Source organism: Sinohyriopsis cumingii, chromosome 17 (assembly GCF_028554795.1).
Source record: "Sinohyriopsis cumingii isolate HCF-2022 chromosome 17, ASM2855479v2, whole genome shotgun sequence".
Classification (NCBI taxonomy): domain Eukaryota; kingdom Metazoa; phylum Mollusca; class Bivalvia; order Unionida; family Unionidae; genus Sinohyriopsis; species Sinohyriopsis cumingii.
Window position 1 is genome coordinate 1,757,158 of NC_142977.1, and position 22,682 is coordinate 1,779,839.

At 34.1% G+C, this 22,682-nt stretch overlaps 1 protein-coding gene across 1 annotated transcript in view; it reads left to right on the forward strand.

Moving 5' to 3' along the window:
- The first annotated feature begins 1 nt into the window (after position 1).
- The window catches only part of LOC149777645 (uncharacterized protein C05D11.1-like), a 104,878-nt gene continuing 82,197 nt past the window's right edge, over positions 2–22,682 (forward strand). The window contains exons 1-8 of the mRNA XM_089938705.1: positions 2–254; positions 4,012–4,094; positions 6,725–6,883; positions 11,771–11,980; positions 16,355–16,477; positions 17,147–17,287; positions 19,899–20,009; positions 20,651–20,742. Of these exons, the coding sequence (XP_089794831.1) occupies positions 104–254; positions 4,012–4,094; positions 6,725–6,883; positions 11,771–11,980; positions 16,355–16,477; positions 17,147–17,287; positions 19,899–20,009; positions 20,651–20,742 (1,070 nt within the window). The 5' untranslated portion in view covers positions 2–103. The remainder of the gene's footprint in view (positions 255–4,011; positions 4,095–6,724; positions 6,884–11,770; positions 11,981–16,354; positions 16,478–17,146; positions 17,288–19,898; positions 20,010–20,650; positions 20,743–22,682) is intronic.

A 22,682-nucleotide genomic window follows, 5' to 3' on the forward strand; every position in this document is an offset into this window, starting at 1 on the left:
ACCGCCGAACGTTATGAGGACACGGAAGAATGCGTTTGTTTAAAACTTACCTGTACAAAAATGACTTAAATACCCTTCGAATGCGCCAGCATTCATTTTAAAGATGGCGCCATCCTGTGGCAATTTTGAATGTCAGTACTCAGTGAAAGGAGATGGCGATATTCAAATCGTTAAATACAAATCCACCAAGACAGGCCTCACCGTGTTTATTGCAGACGTGGAAGGGCCGATTGTTAATGGATATATATGTCTGGGTATATCTTTCACTTGTAAAGTTTGGACAGAGCAAGCTTCTTACCGAATCACTTGTTTTCGCGAATTCAGATGATTAACAAATTTAATTTTTGTCTCTGAATTCTTTGGAAAGATGAAATACATACTCAGAAACGCTGGCAACACTCCAAAGTGTTTAAGTAACGAGTCGATGATAAGACATTTTCTTTTTTGTTATATTTTCTTAAAACGGGCGAACCTTCAGCTATCCAAAAGGAAGGCATTATTACCAGCATACCAAAAGGAGATAAATACAAATAACTACTAAAAATTGGCATCTGATTTCTCTTATCGCATTTTCTGACCCTTTGCACGGGTCTCCCTAAACACAGTAATGGGCAGTAATAGACAGTAATGGGGGACAAAAATACAATAATACGAAATAAATGACAGTAATCAACATTAAATATTATTAAACTCCAATAAATGATTGGCTGGAGATATTACAAGAAAAGGTTAAACATCTTCTCATTTATTCTTTATGTATATCTACAGTATGTATATTACCGCTCCGGAGGCCTAGTGGTTAGAATGTCCTCCTCGGATGCGGGAGGTCATGGGTTCCATCCCTGGCAGAGTCATACCAGAGACTTAAAAAATGGTACTAACAGCTGCCTTGCTTGGCGCTCAGCATTACAAAGTTAATGTTAGGACTGGTCGGCCTGGTGTCAGCCATCATAATGTGACTGGGTGGGACATCATGCTACATGTCTGCAGCATGATGCCCCAGTGCTAGACATCATGTAAACTTTCTCACTGCAGACATTGTAGTGATATGATTGAAAAATTGTTAAAGCTACATTAAAAATCCAAATCACACACACACACACACATGTATCTTTTTCAACATAATTGATTCTTTTAAGAGCCAACTTCATAAATGTCTTTTTTCTGTTTATGTCAAATCTGAAACAATTTGATATACCTAAATTAGTTACCCCCACCTAATTCCTAGAATTTAGTGTTTCTACAAACCGATACCAGAGAGTCGCTAATTTTTTCAGCCCATCTTTTCTATATGGTAAATCTTATTTTGAAACTTACAATGCTTTCTTCACACAAATTGCCAGTCATTTCACAGATGAAGAAATAGAAAACTTGATTGTCTGCTCAAATGACGAAACAGTGATATGTAAAAGTCTAAAGTGGTCATTCCCTGGAGCGACACACATTGTACACTTCACTTGAAGAAAAATGTCACTGATTATTTAAAAAAATAATGTCAGCATCAACATACAATACAGACATTCATTTGCAAACACTCTTTTCGGTGATGAAGGAATTTCACAGGTCAATACTTGCATAGCTTTTCCAGCCATACTTAGAAAAACGAATTTTGCCAGTACTGAAAGACCATGTTAACTTTCCTGCGAGGGTAATAAATTTGGATGTCCACTGGACATGTAATAATGGAGAGTCTGCCAATAATATCATGAAGATTGGAAGCAGAACGATATTATCAGATCTTATTGGCATACTACAATCGATTGTCAGTTCCCAGTATAAAGATGCAGAATGATCGTTGATAGGAAGAGACATTTTCAAGCTGGCATCAGGTTATATGCATCACAGACATTAACATCTACAAATGGTCAAATCACTATACCAAAGATATCCTCAGGAGGATAAAAACCTTTCCAGAGAAAAAGGATGAGAGCTTATTTTTAACTAAGACTGTCCATCATTTTTATTTCGAGAGAGAGAGTTGTTCCATTTTATTTTGTATTATTTTTATTAAAACCTATTCTGAACACTAATAAAGCAATATAAAAACCACATTTGTTATTTATGATTTATGTATTTAAGTCCATGTACATTACTGTAATTTCTTTTGCAATATTGTATTTTATGTCTCCATTACAGCCTATTACAGTCCATTACTGTACATTACTCTCACTTCATTGCTGAGTTTAGGGAGACCCCTTTGCACCCCATATTAGGTATTTTTATATTTATGTTTGGGTTTGGGTAGGCCTACAATGTAATATGTATCACATGTTATTTATGTTTTAGTGCTACATCTTATTGCACAAATATCTCACAAATTGGCAGCCCATATCGACACTCTTCCACAAATTTATGTGTAATTAATATATTTACTGTGCTGTCTTTAACCTGGTGGAATCAAAATCTAACACTAGCAAATGGATGCATTTTCATGTTCTGTTGACATACATTTGAATTTGTTGAAATACAATGGTGGTCAAGGTATGCCGAAGTATGTTCAAGTAGGTTCATGTGGGGATATGTTTCTTGAATGAAAGACATAATATATTCATTTCGTTAGAGAGTAATACTTCAACTTAGCCAAATTTCGGCATCCCCGGCTTCCATCACTTTCCGGCCAATTGAAATGCAAGCCAGCAAAACTTGAAAACAGGTCCATTTGCTTGTGTGAGAATTTGAATTTATTAGGAAAAAGACATCAGAGTAAATTAAGTCTGACTTATACATTATAACTTTAGTTTGTAGAAAAGCTCTGATATGAGTGCCAAGTGTTCGAGATATTCCTAAAAATTTGACCATCGTTATGATGTCAGTCAACAGAAAAACATGCTACACAGCACCATCATTTAGGCAGTAAGACCTAGGACCATGGTGTGGGGCTTGAGCCCGTTGCATAAAATGTAGCATTGGGTAGCAACATGCTGCCTGATGTATCAAACTTAAACAACCTTACATCAAGCCCTGTCTGCTTTAAATTTATCTGTCAACAGTTCTATTATAACTTCTGTATCTGTGCAACTGTCGCATATTTATAGATTTTTGATGGCAGTCTTAAATGCTTGAGTTCATAAAGTTTTGTTTGAATCTGTCCCCTTTTTGTCTCTATTGTTTTTCTACTTTTTGACAAGATGCAAGAAGCATTAAACTTAAAAGATAGTAGTTTTGATAACATAAAAGATTAACATTATATCAGAACCATGTCATCTGTTGCATTACAGTTCTTATTATGAATGCTGCAAGATGCAAGTTATTATCAATACTACAAGTTATTATCAATACTAGAAGTTATTATCAATATATCAGTACTACAAGTTAATATAAGTACTATAAGTTAATATCAATATATTAATACAAGTTAATATCAGTACTACATGTTAATATCAGTACTACATGTTATTATCAATATATCAATACCACAAGTTAATATCAGTACTACATGTTATTATCAATATATCAATACCACAAGTTAATATCAGTACTACATGTTATTATCAATATATCAATACCACAAGTTAATATCAGTACTACATGTTATTATCAATATATCAATACCACAAGTTAATATCAGTACTATATGTTATTAATACTACAAGTTATTATCAATACTAGAAGGTAATATCAGTACTATAAGTTATTATTAATACTACAAGTTAATATCAATACTACAAGTTAATATCAATACTACAAGTTAATATCAGTACTACAAGTTATTCTCAATACTACAAGTTATTATCAATACTACAAGTTATTCTCAATACTAAAAGTTATTATCAATACTAGAAGGTAATAACAGTAATATACATTATTAATACTACAAGTTAATATCAATGCTACAAGTTAATATCAGTACTATAAGTTATTCTCAATACTAAAAGTTATTATCAATACTAGAAGGTAATATTAGTACTATAAGTTATCATTAATACTACAAGTTATTGTCAATTACTATACATTGTGATACTCTAGAACATAGATTTAACTTGCCACTGTTTCATGTTATCGTTTATCCAGCTACTGAAGCCCATGATGATGATGGACTGCCCCATACCTTGGAACATCTGGTCTTCCTGGGAAGTGAGAACTTTCCATACAAGGTAGCCACACTCAGAAAATGAGGTCTATTTGTGTAGTAATACTTATTCATCTGGGATTTACAAATACTCATGTCTGGACAGGATCCAGCTGTGTAGTAATGCTTATTCATCTGGGATTTACAAATACTCATGTCTGGACAGGATCCAACTGTGTAGTAATACTTATTCATCTGGGATTTACAAATACTCATGTCTGGACAGGATCCAGCTTTGTAGTAATGCTTATTCATCTGGGATTTACAAATACTCATGTCTGGACAGGATCCAACTGTGTTGTAATACTTATTCATCTGGGATTTACAAATACTCATGTCTGGACAGGATCCAACTGTGTAGTAATACTTATTCATCTGGGATTTACAAATACTCATGTCTGGACAGGATCCATCTGTTAGTTTTAAATATTATTGTCTTGGGTATTGAGGATCGGAACATCAATGTCAAGGATCTGAACATTAAGGTCAACTACACTTTTTGGACAGTTACCTAAAAATTGTTTCTGTCTAATGTGATCTTGTGGGGGCTGAGAATTGATTCCAGATAATAAAATAGTGAATGTAATAATGTGTAATAAATTAATGATTTTTCTTTTTATCCTTTTTAAAGTGAGGGACTTGCAAGTTTATGCCAGGGACTCCCTGATATAGGCTGGGGACTCATGAATTCATGAATGAAGAGTCCAGAACTTCTTGTCCTGAAATTCACTTGAGAATCCTCTATGATCTAATATATAAAAAAGAAAACCGAAATAACTTTTGCCTTCTACCATGTAAATGTTTTGCTAAAAATATCTTTTAAGTATTTATATTTTAAAGGTCAGGTGAAGTCACTTATTGTAGTATACAGACTTTGGTATCTTTTCTCATGGGTTACCAGTTTGTTACTATCTCATGGGTGCAATAAACCACAAATTTCAAGAGCAATTTGTAAAAGAAGTAAATTGGATCCATCTTCAAAAGTTGACAGTGCGAAAATATTAGTGAAAGATCTTATGAATATTAAATTTACTTTGTGTTCTTTTTACCTTGGTCCATTATTGAGACTTGAGTTTTGGTCTAGCTGATTTTTGTTTGTAATTTTTAATTAAGTTATTTACTGATTTTGGATTCCAAGGTCTTGCCATATTTTTACAAACTTAGAATGCTGTGGAAGTGAACCTGTAATTCACAACCTGGTCATTTTATTATGTATTAGGTTTTCAGTTAAGGTTGTGGTAAACAAAATTCGTCATTCCTGTTTTAATATCAGTCTGTGGAATCACTCTTGTGTTCAGTTATAATTTGAGAGGAATCATTTATTTAAATTATTCATTGAAATTACAAAGTGCACATTGACTTTTTGGACTAAAACACTGCTTTAGGATTATTGAGGACTCATTCAGAGACTTTCTGGATTATGTCATTTTGATGCATCCAGGCTGTTGTAAATCAGAACATTCAAGGTTATTGGAATTCATTCAGAACATTCTAATTTTTTGATAGTTGGGATTATTTAATTCACAATACTTTTAAGTTACTTTAACATTTTCACTTTTTTCGATGGAAATAAATAAAATTGTTGAATTTTACTAAACTTGTTGGTTTTACTTTTTTCTGTTACTTAGTTTAAGACCATAATCATAACAAAGTAAATGAAATTGCTGAAGTATTGTCCCTTGCTGTAAAACACCTCATTATACTGCTTCCATTATTTTAATGCAGGTTTGGTCAATGGTCCAATTTAATTGACTGATGAGATCAGTTATATGGTTTCATATCATTAATTACTCTAGTTTACAGTTCCTGTCAATGATCAGAGGCCCCCTCCTGCCTAATAAATGGGTCCTTTTAGACTCTATTACCCCTGACAGTGGACCGCTCCAGTGTCCTAGTGGTTAGAGTGTCTGCCTCGGAAGCAGTAGGTCATGGGTTTGAACCCTGTCCAAGTCATACCAAAGACTTACAAAAATGGTACTTACAGCTGCATCATTAGGCGCTCAGCATTAAGAGGTTAGTGTTAGGACTGGTCAGCCTGGTGGCAGGATAATGTGATTGGGTGGGACATCATGCTACATGTCTGCGGCATGATGCCCCAGTGCTAGACATCACTATAAACTGCCCCACTGCAGACATCATAGCGATATGACTGAAAACTTGTTAATGCTACGTAAAAAATCCTAATCACACACACACACGCAAGTGACAGTGCTGATGTAGCAATTACAGGATCTGATTATTTTTCAGTACTCACCTAATAACATATTGCCCTGAAAGAACTGATATACCCATTAAAAAGTCTATGATCAAAGTTGTACAGCAGTCCCTCTTGTGCCTAATAAAATGGGTCATTTTATAATGTATCTCCCGTGACACCTGTATGTAGCCATTACAGGATCAATGATCAGAGGTGTACATCAGTCCACCAAATTGTGCTATGAAATACTGCTGGAGAATTCTTTCAGAATAATCTATGTAAAAGACAGTTGTGGATTTTTTTTTGTTATAAAAAAACTTGCTTCAATTCTCTTTCAAACAAAGTTCAGCAATTTAATTCTCTCAATGTTCAGTTATCTAAAACACTGTCCAGAAATGATATAAAATACTGTACATGTCTTTCATTTACCAAAGTGTAACTGTTTTTTTCTTTTTTAGGGTATCCTGGATTTGCTAGCCAATCGCTGTCTGGCATCAGGTACAAATGCATGGACAGATACAGACCATACATGTTATACAATGACCAATGCAGGCAGCGAGGGATTTCTGAATCTTCTTCCAGTTTACTTGGAGCACATTCTGTACCCAACACTAACGGTAAGTTGCATGACAGTTCTGTTTGCCAATAGTCTGTCTTATGCATAGTTTGATGCTAAAGATTTGGAATTGGTAATTCTTTTAAAGTCATCATATCTGATAGAAAATTAACAAAATGGCATTGTTTGATCAAGAAAGTTTTCTTTCAGAGATAAAGAAGTGATCACAGGTGAATTACATTCTTTGATTGTTAAAAGATGGTAACCTAAAATAGATGTGTCTTTTTCAGTTGGATAGTTAACTTTCTTGACAGTTTTTGTAAAGATTTCCCCTTTTGCATAACCTCAAGGTCCATCATGGTTTCACATTCTCCGTTAGAGAGATTATTCACTATATTGTTTGCCAGATCATTTTCTTTAAACCTATAGTTTAAGAGATGCCATCATTTACTATTTCAGCAGAGTTACTCAGAGATTTTGACTGAATACCCACTCTCCAAATTATAACCCCTTTTCTTCTATTTTTGTCAATGTCACCTTTGCTGTAAAATTGTTATAAACAAGTAAAACAAAAATTGTGGGGGTAAGAAAAAATGCTTTCTTCATTTCATTGTAACAGATACAAGTGCATACTTTGCTTTTCTGAGAGTTAGATATAGGACAGGAAAATTGAGTACCAGTCTATATACTTTGAGCCATATGAAACACTGGCATATAATTAAACTGCACTTGATTGTGAGTCACCATCTGTGAAATGTTTTTCAATTTGGAAGAGTATACTATTACAGCAAGATGAAAACGGAGCCATTTCTGCTTCAGGCCCTCCTTGCAAAAGACTTTTCCTTGAATATGCAGAATGGGGAAAGGGCACGCCCCCCACGCCCCTCAACTCCATATTTCTACATGCACATGGTAGTATTTCTGTTGTGATATGAAAATGTTGGAGATTGGTTGAATCTTTCCAGTGTGTGAATGTGTGTTTATAATAGGAAATCCATCCTGATATGAAAATGTTGGAGATTGGTTGAATCTTTCCAGTGTGTGAATGTGTGTTTATAATAGGAAATCCATCCTGATTTGAAAATGTTGAGAGACTGGTTGAGTCTCTTTCATGTGTGTGACTCTGCGTGTGGGGTTGGGGGTTAAATAAGGAAATCCATCCAGATATGAATATGTTTTTGGAAATTGGTAGAATCTTTCCCAATGATGAGTGGTACTGAATATTAAAGTGATTCTGAATAGTTAAGTGGATTATGAAGATTTGAGTCATACTGAGTGATTCATAAATATTTGAGTGAAAACTTAAGTTGTATTGAACATCTGAATGATGCTGGATAGTTGAATGTTTTACATATATATTTGGTGCTGAATTTCAGTGACGCTGCCCAGGTGCATGATTGTGTGATTGACACAAAAGTTTAGCAATTTCACACACTTGGAAAGTGTTGATGCACGAGAACTCCCACAGATTAATTTCAAATCACACATTAAGTACATAACTTTATTCAGCCTTTCACCCTTACAGTGATTTTAGAAATAGTAGAAATATTGTAGTACTTACGACGTTGATTTTCTTGTAACTGTTTACACATCTGATTTCTTTGGCTTGTCATCAGTGGTTGTTAAACATCACTATAAACTGCCACATTGCAGACATCGTAGCGATATGACTGAAAAATTGGTAAAGCTACATTAAAAATCAAAAGTCACATCACATCACATCACATCACTGGCTTATCTTAGCTAGGAAGGCAATTTACTTTTAAGGTTAGCGGGTATATCAGATTATATTAACTGGGAAAGTATTAATGGAAATACCAGTGAATGATTTTGAACCCAAAAAGGGCATTAAATATGAAAATAGTGTACATGCTGGATGGACAAAAGAAATGGCATACCGGTGAAACCCGCATTTCAGTGGTATTTTGAAGTTTAATTTAGAAAAGGCAGACAAACAAACGAAATTAAAATACAGAAAATTTAAAAGTTGAGGGCACTTTTCATTTCATTTCTCTTCACAATTTAGCCCTAGCATAGAGGTTATGATTAATAAATAAGAATCTAAAAATAAAATTAAAAAGTAAATATGTTTGTTTGATCAAAATACCTATTTGAATAAGTAGATTATGGCATTAATAGACTTAAAATCCTAATACAGCGTTATGGAATAGTAAATCTGGCATACTAGTCAGTCAAGTGCTAATTCAAGAAAGTTAAATTTTAGCAGAGCTTATTAGCGAAAAATCCCATTCTGGAGCAAAATTATCCAAAAGACAGTACATGTAGGCAGTGAAAGGGTGTTCTCAGTATAGAACAGTAGTCATGTTCAGATCCAAAAGACAGTACCTGTAGGCAGTGAAAGGGTGTTCTCAGCATAGAACAGTATTCATGCTCAGATCTGAAAGACAGTACCTGTAGGCAGTGAAAGGGTGTTCGAAGTATAGAACAGTATTCATGCTCAGATCCAAAAGACAGTACATGTAGGCAGTGAAAGGGTGTTCGAAGTATAGAACAGTATTCATGCTCAGATCCAAATGACAGTACTTGTAGGTAGTGAAAGGGTGTTCTCAGTATAGAACAGTATTCATGCTCAGATCCAAAAGACAGTACCTTTAGGCAGTGAAAGGGTGTTCTCAGTATAGAATAGTATTCATTCTCAGATCCAAAAGACAGTACATGTAGGCAGTGAAAGGGTGTTCGAAGTATAGAACAGAATCATGCTCAGATCTAAAAGACAGTACCTGTAGGCAGTGAAAGGGTGTTTGAAGTATAGAACAGTATTCATGCTCAGATCCAAAAGACAGTACCTGTAGGCAGTGAAAGGGTGTTCGAAGTATAGAACAGTATTCATGCTCAGATCCAAAAGACAGTACCTTTAGGCAGTGAAAGGGTGTTCTCAGTATAGAACAGTATTCATTCTCAGATCCAAAAGACAGTACATGTAGGCAGTGAAAGGGTGTTCGAAGTATAGAACAGAATCATGCTCAGATCTAAAAGACAGTACCTGTAGGCAGTGAAAGGGTGTTTGAAGTATAGAACAGTATTCATGCTCAGATCCAAAAGACAGTACATGTAGGCAGTGAAAGGGTGTTCTAAGTATAGAACAGTATTCATGCTCAGATCCAAAAGACAGTACATGTAGGCAGTGAAAGGGTGTTCTAAGTATAGAACAGTATTCATGCTCAGATCCAAAAGACAGTACTTGTAGGCAGTGAAAGGGTGTTCGAAGTATAGAACAGTGTTAATGCTCAGATCCAAAAGACAGTACCTGTAGGCAGTGAAAGGGTGTTCTAAGTATAGAACAGTATTTATGCTCAGAAAAAGAAACAGATTAAGCTGAGAAACAAGGAACATATTAATGCTTATACAACTAGAGGCAACATTTTTTAAAGATTTTGATTTCAAAAGAGGTCTCTCAGAGGGGAGCAGGAAGAGAGAGAGAGATGGATATTGTGAAGTTTTATGTAAATATTAAACTGTGTCCGTTTCATCCTCCCCTCATTTTCGTACTACTTCCCCCTTAGTTTAGGATACTTCTCATGTGACTGCAAGAATCAGTGCTGATATTTCAAGATACATTTTGCTTAGCATAATTTTTCGACCAAATGTTTGCAAATGGCAAATTTACTTTCAAGTTGGTAGCCATTCTGTTACCAATACATTAGACCTACTTGGAGCCCTGTATGTTAGATACTGTGATGACTAAATATCATAGCAATACTAGACTTCTGGTTTAAAACCATTCTAATCCATTAGACTGATAAATTTAGTCTGCAATTTCTTAATGGCATTAACATTTACAGTGACAATGTTCAGTTATTCAGGAGTAATGTTAATGTGAAAAATTATCATTTTTTAACAACCTAACATTAAGAGGCCAGAGAATATCAAAGTTGTATGAATTTATTTTATCTGGTCAGACATGGTTCCATAATGTAAGATATCATTCCCTCTGAGGTTAACACAAACTTTCATGCAAAGCAGTCCATTTAAGTCAAACCTCCTTTTTTTGAGAGCTACACAAAGGCACATGTACAAGGAATGGTTGCTAATCGGCTGAAAGAATTGGAAGCCCAGGTTTGAGTGGTGCTGCATATTTTAGAGATTTATGAATGTTTGATTGTTGTTGAATATTTGAATGATGTTTAGTAGTGGCTGTTGAATAGTTGAGTGATACTAATTGGTGACATGAATATTTGAGTGATACTAATTGGTGACATGAATATTTGAGTGATACTAATTGGTGACATGAATATTTGAGTGATACTAATTGGTGACATGAATATTTGAGTGATGCTGAGTATTGACAGATTAATATTTTGAGTGAGTCTGAGTGGTGACAGATTAATATTTGAGAGATGCTGCTTGTGACTGATTAAGTGGTGATGTTGAGTGGTTACTGATGAATATTTGAGTGATGCTGAGTGGTTACTGATGAATATTTGAGTAATGCAGAGTGGTGATTGATGAATATTTGAGTAGTGTTGAGTGGTGACTGATGAATATTTAGTAACGCTGAGTGGTGACTGATGAATATTTGAGTAATGCTGAGTGGTGATTGATGAATATTTGAGTAGTGGTGAGTGGTGACTGATGAATATTTAGTGATGCTGAGTGGTGATTGATGCATATTTGAGTAGTGTTTTGTGGTGACTGATGCATATTTGAGTGGCACTAAAATTTAGGTGATAATCATTTGATTGGTGTTTAATATTCAAGAGATTGATGAATATCTTGAGTGTTTCTACTTTAGAGTTGTCAAAGTCTAACTGTTGTCTTAAATCAGTGAAAGTATGACAGAAACACAAAAGGTTTTCCTTGATTTATGGATAGTCTCATTTTAGGATGACTTTCAGAAAGAAAAATCTTTATTTCCAATGTTTCTGAATATTTTTATCTCCAATGTCTCACCTTTTTTGTACATATTAGTGTCCATTCTACTTTCCAGGAATCAGCGTTCATAACAGAAGTTCACCATATAAATGGAGAGGGGGAGGATGCAGGGGTTGTGTACTGCGAGATGCAGGCAGAAGAAAATACAGATGAGAATCGATGTCGCCTGGAGATGATCCGAAACATGTATCCAGGTCACTGTGGGTATAAATCTGAGACTGGTGGAATTATGAAGAATTTGAGAGAAAGCACCTCTCATGCGAAGGTAATACTAGTGATATACATGATGATGTGATAAATGATACATTGAAAAAAACATATATTGCTCTGAAATAATACTGATGCTTCATTTGAGTGTGTGTGTGATTTGGATTTTTAATTTAGCTTTAACATTTGATGATGTAATGATGATACATTGAAAGTGCATATCACTCTGAGGTAATACCTACAATGCTTTGAGAGAAAGCATACCTCACTCCAATGTAATACTAACAATATTTTGAGAGAAAACACAGCTCACTATAAGGTAATACTCATGATGCATTGAGAGAAAGGACACCTCACTCTGAGGTAATACTAATGATACATGGAGAAAAGGTACACCTCACTCTTAGGTAACACTAATGATACATTGATAGAAAACACACCTCACTCTAAGGTAATACGAGTGATGCATTGTGAAAGTACACCTCACTCTAAGGTAATGCTAATGATGCATGGAGAGAAAACACACCTATCTATGAGGTAATACTAATGATACATTGAGAGAAAACACCTCATTCTGCGGTAATACTAATAATACTTGGAGAGAAAGCACACCTCACTCTAAGATGATACAAATGATGCATTGAGAGAAAACAAATGTCACTCAAAGATAATATGAATGATGCATTGAGAGAAAGCACATCTCACTTTAAGGTAATGCTAATGATACATGGAGAGAAAACACACCTCACTCTAAGGTGATACTAATGATGCATTGAGAGAAAACACACCTTACTCTAAAGAAATACTAATGATACATTGAGGGAAGACACTTCACTCTAAGGTAATACTAATGATACTTGAGAAAAAGCACACCTTACTCTAAAGTAATAATCATGATACATTGAGAGAAAACACATCTCTTAGGTAATACTAAGGATACATTGAGAGAAAACACCTTACTCTAAGGTAATACTAATGATATGTTGAGAGAAAACACACCTCACTCTGAGGTAATACTGATGATACAGTGAGGGAAAACACATCACTGAGGTAATGCTAATGATATATGGAGAGAAAGCACACCTCATTGTAAGTTAATATGAATGGTACATTGAGAGAAAACACCTCACTCTAAGGTAATACGAATGATACACTGAGGGAAAGCATACATCATTCTGAGGTAATACTAAGAGAAAACACCTCACTTTGAGGTAATACTAATGATACATTGAGAGAAAACACACCTCACTGTAAGGTAATATGAATGATCCATTGAGAGAAAACACACCTCATAATACTAATGATGCATTGAGAAAAAACACACCTCACCCTAAGGCAATACTAATGATATGCTGAGAGAAACACACCTCACCCTAAGGTAATACTAATGATACATTGAGAGAAAACACACCTCACTGTAAGGTAATACTAATGATGCATTGACAGAAAATACACCTCACCCTGCGGTAATACTAATGATGCATTGACAGAAAGCACACCTCACTCTAAGTTAATACTAATAATACATGGAGAGAAAGCACACCTCACCCTAAGGTAATACTAATGATACACTGAGAGAAAACATACCTCACGTAAGGTAATACTAATGATACATTGACAGAAAATACACCTCACCCTAAGGTAATACTAATGAGAAAGCACACCTCACTCTAAGGTAACACTAATGATGTATTGACAGAAAACACACCATATTCCAAGGTAACACTAATGATGCATTGTGAAAGCACACCTTGCTCTAAGGTAATACTAATGATGCATTGAGAGCAAACACACCTCACTCTAAGGTAATAATAATGATACATTAAGAGAAAGCACACCTCGCTCTAAGGTAATAATAATGACACATTAAGAGAAAACACACCTCACTGTATGGTAATACTAATGATACATTGAGAGAAAACACACCTTACTCGGAGTTAATACTAACAATACATGGAGAGAAAGCACATCTCACTGTTAGGTAATACTAATGATACATAGAGAAAAAACACATCTCACTCTAAGGTAATGCCAATGATACATTGAGGGAAAACACCTCACTTTAATTTAATACTAATGATACACTGAGAGAGAAAACACCTTACTCGAAGGTAATGCTCATCATACATTGAGAGAAAACACACCTCATTGTGAAAATATTCATTATATAGTTGTACCATGCAAAGAAATGTATAGAATATTCCATTATATATTTGTACCATGCAATGATTGTTGTTGTTGTTGTTGTGGAGTTTAACGCCGTTTTTCAGCACACGATAGGCTATACATGGCGGCCAGTATTAATTTTGGAGGAAGAACCCGGGAAGACACCGGAAAGAACCACCGACCCACGAGAAGCTACTGGCAAGCTTTCTCACATACTCACATTGGCTGAATCCTAGACTCGAACCGCTGCAGACAGAGGTGAGATGGCAGTGATCCGTAATGAAGAGCGCTTTAGACCACTCGGCCACTCGGGGCCCCGCATACCATGCAATGAAATGTATAGAATATTCCATTACATTGTTGTACCATGCAAAGAAATGTATATAATATTCCATTATATAGTTGTACCATGCAATGAAATGTATAGAATATTCCATTATATAGTTGTACCATGGAATGAAATGCATAGAATATTAACTCAGGGAAAAAGAAAATATTCATTATATAGTTGTGCCATTCAGTGAAATGTATAGAATATTCCATTATATAGTTGTGCCATGCAATGAATTTTATAGAATATTCCATTACACAGTTGTATCATGCAAGGAAATATATAGAATATTCCATTATATAGTTGTACCATGTAATGAAATGTATAGAATATTCCATTGCATAGTTGTACTATGCAATGAAATGTATAGAATAGTCCAGTATATAGTTGTACCATACAATAAAATGAATAGAATATTCCATTACATAGTTGTACCATGCAATGAAATGGATAGAATATTCCATTATATAATTGTACCATGCACTAAAATGTATAGAATATTCCACTGCATATTTGCACCATGCAATGAAATATAGGTTTTGTAAATCTGCTTAGCACATGAAGAAAGAGAAATGTACACACAAAATACAATTGAGGTTGCAAGCAGGGACATAATTGATTTTGAGAGAAATCTTTTCCATTTAATATTAAGGATAACGTGTTACCTTTTAGACAGAGTTTTTATACGCCCACCTTATGGCAGAATATATTGGGTCATGATGTTGTCTTGTGTCCGTCTATTTGTTTTTGTAGAGTAACTTTAATTTTCCACCATCTGCAGTTACCAAACTTTGTGAATGACTTGCAGTTAGAATTTGAGCTTTGATAGTAAATGGGTATGGCTGCTCTGACTGAAAGATAAAAGATGGTTCCTGTTCGTTAACTTAATTTCTCCATCATCTGTGGTTGCCAAACTTTTGTGGATGGTTTGCGCTTGTTGTAAGGGACAACCCAACTGATTGGGGAATCAAGAGTCAAATATCAAGGTCACTTCATCTGAAAGAATTTTTACAAAAATGGTTTCTATGCAAAACATCAGTTATACCTGGCATGCCTCAACCAAAATTTATGGATGTCTTGCAGTTGGGGTAATGATTTTGAGGTCAGTGTCACTGGCTGAAAAAAGACAAATGGTTTCAACCTAATGACATTATTTCTACATCAAAGACATAGTCCAAGCTTTGTGGGTGGCTTGCACTTTGGGCAGAAAAGAAGCCTATCTGTTTGGGGGTCAAAATGACAAAGATCAAAGTCATTCTAGCTGAGGGGCCCTGTGTGGCCAAGTGGTCTAACGTGCTGTCCGTTACAGATCACATCCATCTCACCTCTGTCTACATTGGTTTGAGTCTAGGATTCGACCAATGTGGGTATGTGTGAAAGCTTGCCAGTAGTTTCTCGTGGGTCGGTGGTTCTTTCCGGGTTCTTCCTCCACCATTAATACTGGCCGCCATGCATAGCCTATCATGTGCTGAAAATGATGTTAAACACCACAACAACAACAACATTCTAGCTGAAAGAAGAAAACAACATTTCTGTGCAAAATATTCCATTATCAGCATATGGAACTATTCAATACAAGGCATGTGTGTAATGTGACTTTCACGGTAGTTTTGTTAATTTGGTCACATACCAACTCTACCTCCTAATTGATGGATTCATCTTCTCACCTTTTAGTTAGTTTTTTTTTGTTTTTAATTTTCATTGAAAATTTACTTAGAATTTCATGGGAAATTTACTGAGAATTTCATTGGAAATTTACTTAGAATTTCATTGGAAATTTACTTAGAAATTTACGGGAAATTTACTGAGAATTTCATGGGAAATTTCCTTAGAATTTCATTGGAAATTTACTTAGAATTTCATGGGAAATTTATTTGGATTTAAGGTATGAAAAGGATAATGTTTCAGTTGTAATTAGGTTCTTTTTATTTCTAGATATGTTCCTATCACAAAGCTTTCTACAGGCCTGAGAATTTATTGGTCGTCATAACAGGGCATTTGGAATCCGACAAGGTCTTTGCAGCTCTTCAGCCACTGGAGGAGAAGATAATATCCAGAGTAAGGGTGATAACTATCATATGCCTTGATAACAAAGCTTTTGCCATACAGTTTTGTGCTATGCATGGGGTTTGATTTTGATACCTAGAGTTTCCCAGATTTTCCTCTCTAGTTATCCTCATTTTTTTCTCAAAAGAATTTTGTTTATCTTATGTATTGTTAAAACAACTTTTAACTCCCTTTATTTTGGTGTATGATTGATGGGTTTAATTTGGGTTGGAATGTAACACTGATTGGCCTAACTTTAGTTGTGCATCTCTCCAAAAGACAGCTAGCTGCATCAGGTGATTTTCACTTCCTGGACTTCAGAGGCAAATTGGAGAAAAAAACTAAGGGATAACTCTTTTAGTTTTATTATATTTGATGATTCATTTTTGTAATACTTTCTGAAGCTAGCATTGTCAGCCCTAGGAAAGTTGAATTTCTTGATTTTAATAGCTGTTAAAGTTCTGCATTTCTTAAGCACAATGGAGCAGCCATTTTATCAGTCGTCTGTTTTAGTCACTATACTGTTTCTCTAATGCCAAACATAAAGAAAATAACATCCAAGTCAGTACATAAAAGCAACATGAGAGTTATGACAACATTCTGTCCACTGTGGGGACCCTAAGTGGCCAAGTGGTCTAAGGTGCAATCATAATACTCTTTTGATTTCACTCTGGTGATCAGGGACCGCTGCCACCATTTTCTCGACCCTGGCAGAGCCAAGTTCCCCCCCTGGAGGCGTCGGTTATGAAGACAGTTCCCTATCCTTCTGATAATGAGAGTCATGGAATGGTGAAGGTTGCATGGAGAGGACCAAAAGCAAAGGTAGTGTAGAGACAGACAGCAGAAAATAAGCATTTCAGTTTCACTTTCACGTTCTTACATATACAGGTATGGTTAATGCATCAATGTAAACAAAGAAAATACTTATTGGAGTTCTTTCCCTTTCCAGACAATTTTAATGATACAGAGGCAAGAAAATTCCACAGATGCTGTGTCTTGTCCAACCAAATAAAGTCACTAGAGCATGAAAAGTAGTTTTGATGTTCTTTTGATAAATGTTAATATTAGTCTTGAAAATCAATAGCTTTTATCAAATTTGATGACTTTACAGCAGAATTTTAGAAAAATGGGGTTATGTGCCGAAAATATGACATTGTCCCAGTGGTCAACTTTTACTTTTATTAGGTATTAACTATAAAGATGAATTTACCAATCAAGTACCCATCAAGTATCCATTAAGTACCCATCAAATACTCATCAAGTATCCCTCAAGTACCTATCATTTACCCTTCAAGTATCCATCAAGTACCTATCATTTACCCTTCAAGTACCTATAATTTACCCTTCAATTATCCATCAAGTATCTATCATTTACCCATCAAGTACCCTGGCATACATGTGAAAGTATCGATAAGCGAGCTTGATGAAAAAATTTAATGTGATCACACGAATATTCAAAATCAGTCAGTTGTGACCTACTTCTGCAAATTATTAATTGTACCCCCCCCCAAGATGTATGCACAAATCAAGCATGTTGACTGGATTCATCAATGTCAGAGAAATGAAGTGTCTTCAGCTATCATACTTCTAGCTTGAAAACTAGGTCACTGTATTGATGATGTTCCAAATACTTAAGGAGAAATTAAATAAATTCTGAATTAATCCAGACCATATACTTATTTGGTTTATTTGCTGTTTACCGACTGTTAACTAGTTCTGTTAGATAAGCATCTCTCACGAGATTCAAAATTCTGATCAGCAATCTCATTTTGTAAGCAGCAGGTCAGATGTTTAGGAATTATGCTTTACATTGGTACTTTTATGATTGTAAATATAAATGAGATTTTGTGTATTGTTTCATTTCATATTGAGCATGTAAGCACTTGCAATACACTCATTTTTTGTACTACCAGTTGAATAGTAGCTTGTGTACTAAGTCTGAATTATTTTGTTATGTCATTAATGGATATAATTTATGTATCCTTTTCCTTTTTAAATTACACATAGAACTTGTTCACCTACCTAAATGTAAATGGTATGTGTGTAGGTCAGTATTGAACATATAAAAAGAATAATTGAAAGTATTATTGATCAACAAGCAAACCCCGACATATCAAATTTCAACTTGTGTGAATTTTGCATTAATGTGACTTCATATGAATTATTTCATTTAACTTTTTCAGTGAAGCCTAAAAAATAATGAAATTATTTGTATAAAACGCCTCAGAATTGGTATTCACAAATGGCTAATTTGAATGGAATTAAGTTTAATTGAATTGCCATATATACTTATATATAAACCCATTTGTGTATAAGCTGACCCAGAAACTGAAAGCATATGCTGACCCATAAGTCTAGCTATATTGAAAATCTTATTGGTCATATTCACATGGGGTTTCTGTAAGGAGTCCTGGGGTTCATGTTACTCATCATTGTGCTCTATAAGATATATATATATATATATATTGGTACTTAACAAGAACATATAAATTTTCAGGTTTAGAACTTGTCCCATAAAATAGCCAACCTCCATTTTCCCAGGTTTTTATATTTTCCTAAATTATTTGGTTTGTATACAAGTATATATGGTACATATTTTTCAGTGAAAATGAGTAAGTGAAACCAAACATTGTATGTTACACAATTTCAAGTTACATGACCACCCTTGGGAACACACCTATTGCATATGTCAGGGGTTACCTGTATTTCACAAGAAATAATGCAAACAGACGCAAACTGAGCTGTTGAACACATGGAAATATAATGCCATTGTTAATGAACAGAAGACTTAACATCCAGGAAGAAAATCTCAGAAAATTTTGTGTCAGAAATAAAACATCTTGTAGCTTTTTTGGAAGTATCTATTTCTTCCTTATTGCAAACAAAGATCACTCCAAGGGAAATAATAAATGCCAATAATAATATTTTTTTCTCCATACATTACACATTTATCTGTTACCATAGCAGTGTTACTGCCACTTTAATGCACTTCGATATAAGATTATTCTGCAGTAGGATGTGTATTATCGTTGGTTATTTAATTCATATAAAAGCAATTGAATAGCACTGTAGTATTACAAGGTATCCACTATTATAGCAATGGTCAAAAATGTACATAATATTTAGCACATTTTTCTATATCCTTCTTGAATATGCAGCTTCATGGAAAACTTGCACTAAACTGGATTCTCCATTGAGTCCTAATATGTCTTCATTCTCACATGTACTCTGCGTGTCAGAATGTGTCTGTCTAGCAACCTTACAAGTAATATGCATCTTCTAGTATGTATTCAGCTTTATCCACATAAAAATATTGACCATTAATGTAGACATTGAACAGTTCAAGTTACTTTTGATGCTGGGACTTGTGAGAATAATAGTCACACACTATTTGTTTTCTGACAACTACATTTTATTGCATGTGTGATTACAGGATCAGTACAAATTCACAAGTCTGTTTGTGTTGTTTGACTACCTCCATGATTCACCCATCTCACCACTCCAGCGAGATTTTGTAGAGTTGGAAGACCCTTACTGCAGCAAGGTAATTTATGAGCTATGTGCAGTTTTTCTGTATTTTTTACTGTCAGAACCATTTGTTTATTTTATGTAGAACATGGTAGGTATAAATGGTACAAAAGGGTAATTATAACTATTGACATTAAAGACAACCATTTGATTATTTTATATTTAACCTGTTATGAAAATTGCATTTAGGTTTGTAAAACCTTACAACCAATGACTGCCAAACCTTGGAGATATCCATAGAAAACAGAACTGTTTTCTTCATTTTGTAGATGAGACTGGTAACCTGTATCTACTTGAAGAATTGATGAAGAATTTGTTCTTGATTTTAGAGATAAGTCAGTTTTTTTCATTATTATAATGGGGAAATAAAAAAGCAAGGGCCATCAATCAAAGCATGGCTGTAAACATTTTACCCTGACTGCAAGTTCAAATGGGAGAGCAAGTGTGTCATAGACTGACTTGTCTTTGCTTCATAATATGGTATTCCAATACTAGACTCAACTGAAGGGTTAAGGAAATATATGCAAATGAAAAACTTGAACTTCAGTCTTCATAAAGCTGGACATCACTATGCCTGCTCCAACTTGCTTTTCCACAATTTACAACAACAATAATAGAATCATTCAGAGGAAATGCCAACGCAGTTTTTATTTCTAGGTTCAATGCAGTATGATGGAAAACTCTGAATGTTGTATCTACATCAGTTTCCAGAATATTCTAAAAGAAAAACTGTCCCAGATTTATCCCAGGTAAGGTACAATTCATAATTTAGAATTAGCTTTACAGAATATATTGAAAGGAAATAACATAATTCATGAGGTTTCTACAAGCAATACATATTGATAGAAAATAACATCATTCATGAGGTTTCTACAACCAATACATATTGAAAGAAAATAACATGATTCATGAGGTTTCTACAACCAATACATATTGAAAGGAAATAACATGATTCATGAGGTTTCTACAACCAATACATATTGAAAGGAAATAACATAATTCATGAGGTTTCTACAACCAATATATATTGAAAGAAAATAACATCATTCATGAGGTTTCTACAACCAATACATATTGATAGAAAATAACATGATTCATGAGGTTTCTACAACCAATACATATTGAAAGGAAATAACATGATTCATGAGGTTTCTACAACCAATACATATTGAAAGAAAATAACATGATTCATGAGGTTTCTACAACCAATACATATTGAAAGGAAATAACATAATTCATGAGGTTTCTACAAGCAATACATATTGATAGAAAATAACATCATTCATGAGGTTTCTACAACCAATACATATTGAAAGAAAATAACATGATTCATGAGGTTTCTACAACCAATACATATTGATAGAAAATAACATCATTCATGAGGTTTCTACAACCAATACATATTGATAGAAAATAACATGATTCATGAGGTTTCTACAACCAATACATATTGAAAGGAAATAACATGATTCATGAGGTTTCTACAACCAATACATATTGAAAGGAAATAACATAATTCATGAGGTTTCTACAAGCAATACATATTGATAGAAAATAACATCATTCATGAGGTTTCTACAACCAATACATATTGAAAGAAAATAACATGATTCATGAGGTTTCTACAACCAATACATATTGATAGAAAATAACATCATTCATGAGGTTTCTACAACCAATACATATTGATAGAAAATAACATGATTCATGAGGTTTCTACAACCAATACATATTGAAAGGAAATAACATGATTCATGAGGTTTCTACAACCAATACATATTGAAAGAAAATAACATGATTCATGAGGTTTCTACAACCAATACATATTGATAGAAAATAACATCATTCATGAGGTTTCTACAACCAATACATATTGATAGAAATAACATAATTCATGAGGTTTCTACAAGCAAATTTATGTGCTAGTTTCAAAGAAAAAATGCTAGCATAATGCTATGAAACATGCAAGAAAGTTCCAATCATTGTGGATTGATTAGTGGATTAATTAATTAATGTATGCATGTATATGTCTGTCTTTGGTCTTCTAATTGTATCTGAATTTTAGCCCTTTCACTTCTATCTACATGAATTATTTACATATATCAGTTTTAATAACTTTAATTATTGGCACATGGTTTTAAGGTGCAAACAAAGATAAAAAGAAAACAAAAGTTATTTATTTATTATATATATATATATATATATATATATATATATATATATATATATATATATATATATATATAATGCAATTTTCTTTAATTATTTCATGTTTTATTTCACCTTATTTTTTAACTCAAGTTCTGATATTATGTTTGGAGCAAGCTCAAAAATTTAATTTTCCAATCCAAAAGACATGGGCATTCTTTATCAAATATTTTCTGATGTGGCTTCCCTAGCAATGATGTGGCTTCTGTGGAGGACCTATTATGTGGCAAACATATGGAGGACCTATTATGTGGCAAACATGTGGTGGACCTATTTCAGCTTCTTCTTGAGAACAATAGCTAATTTGATCAAACTTGATGGAAATGTTTCTTAAGAGATGCTTTATCAAAGTTTTATCAAATATGGCTCACCTAGCAACTGAATGGACAACCAGCAAATTTATTTCCAATTGGTATGGTAATTATCTCCCATTGGTATGGTATTTGTCTTCCATTGGAATGGTATTTATCTCCCATTGGTA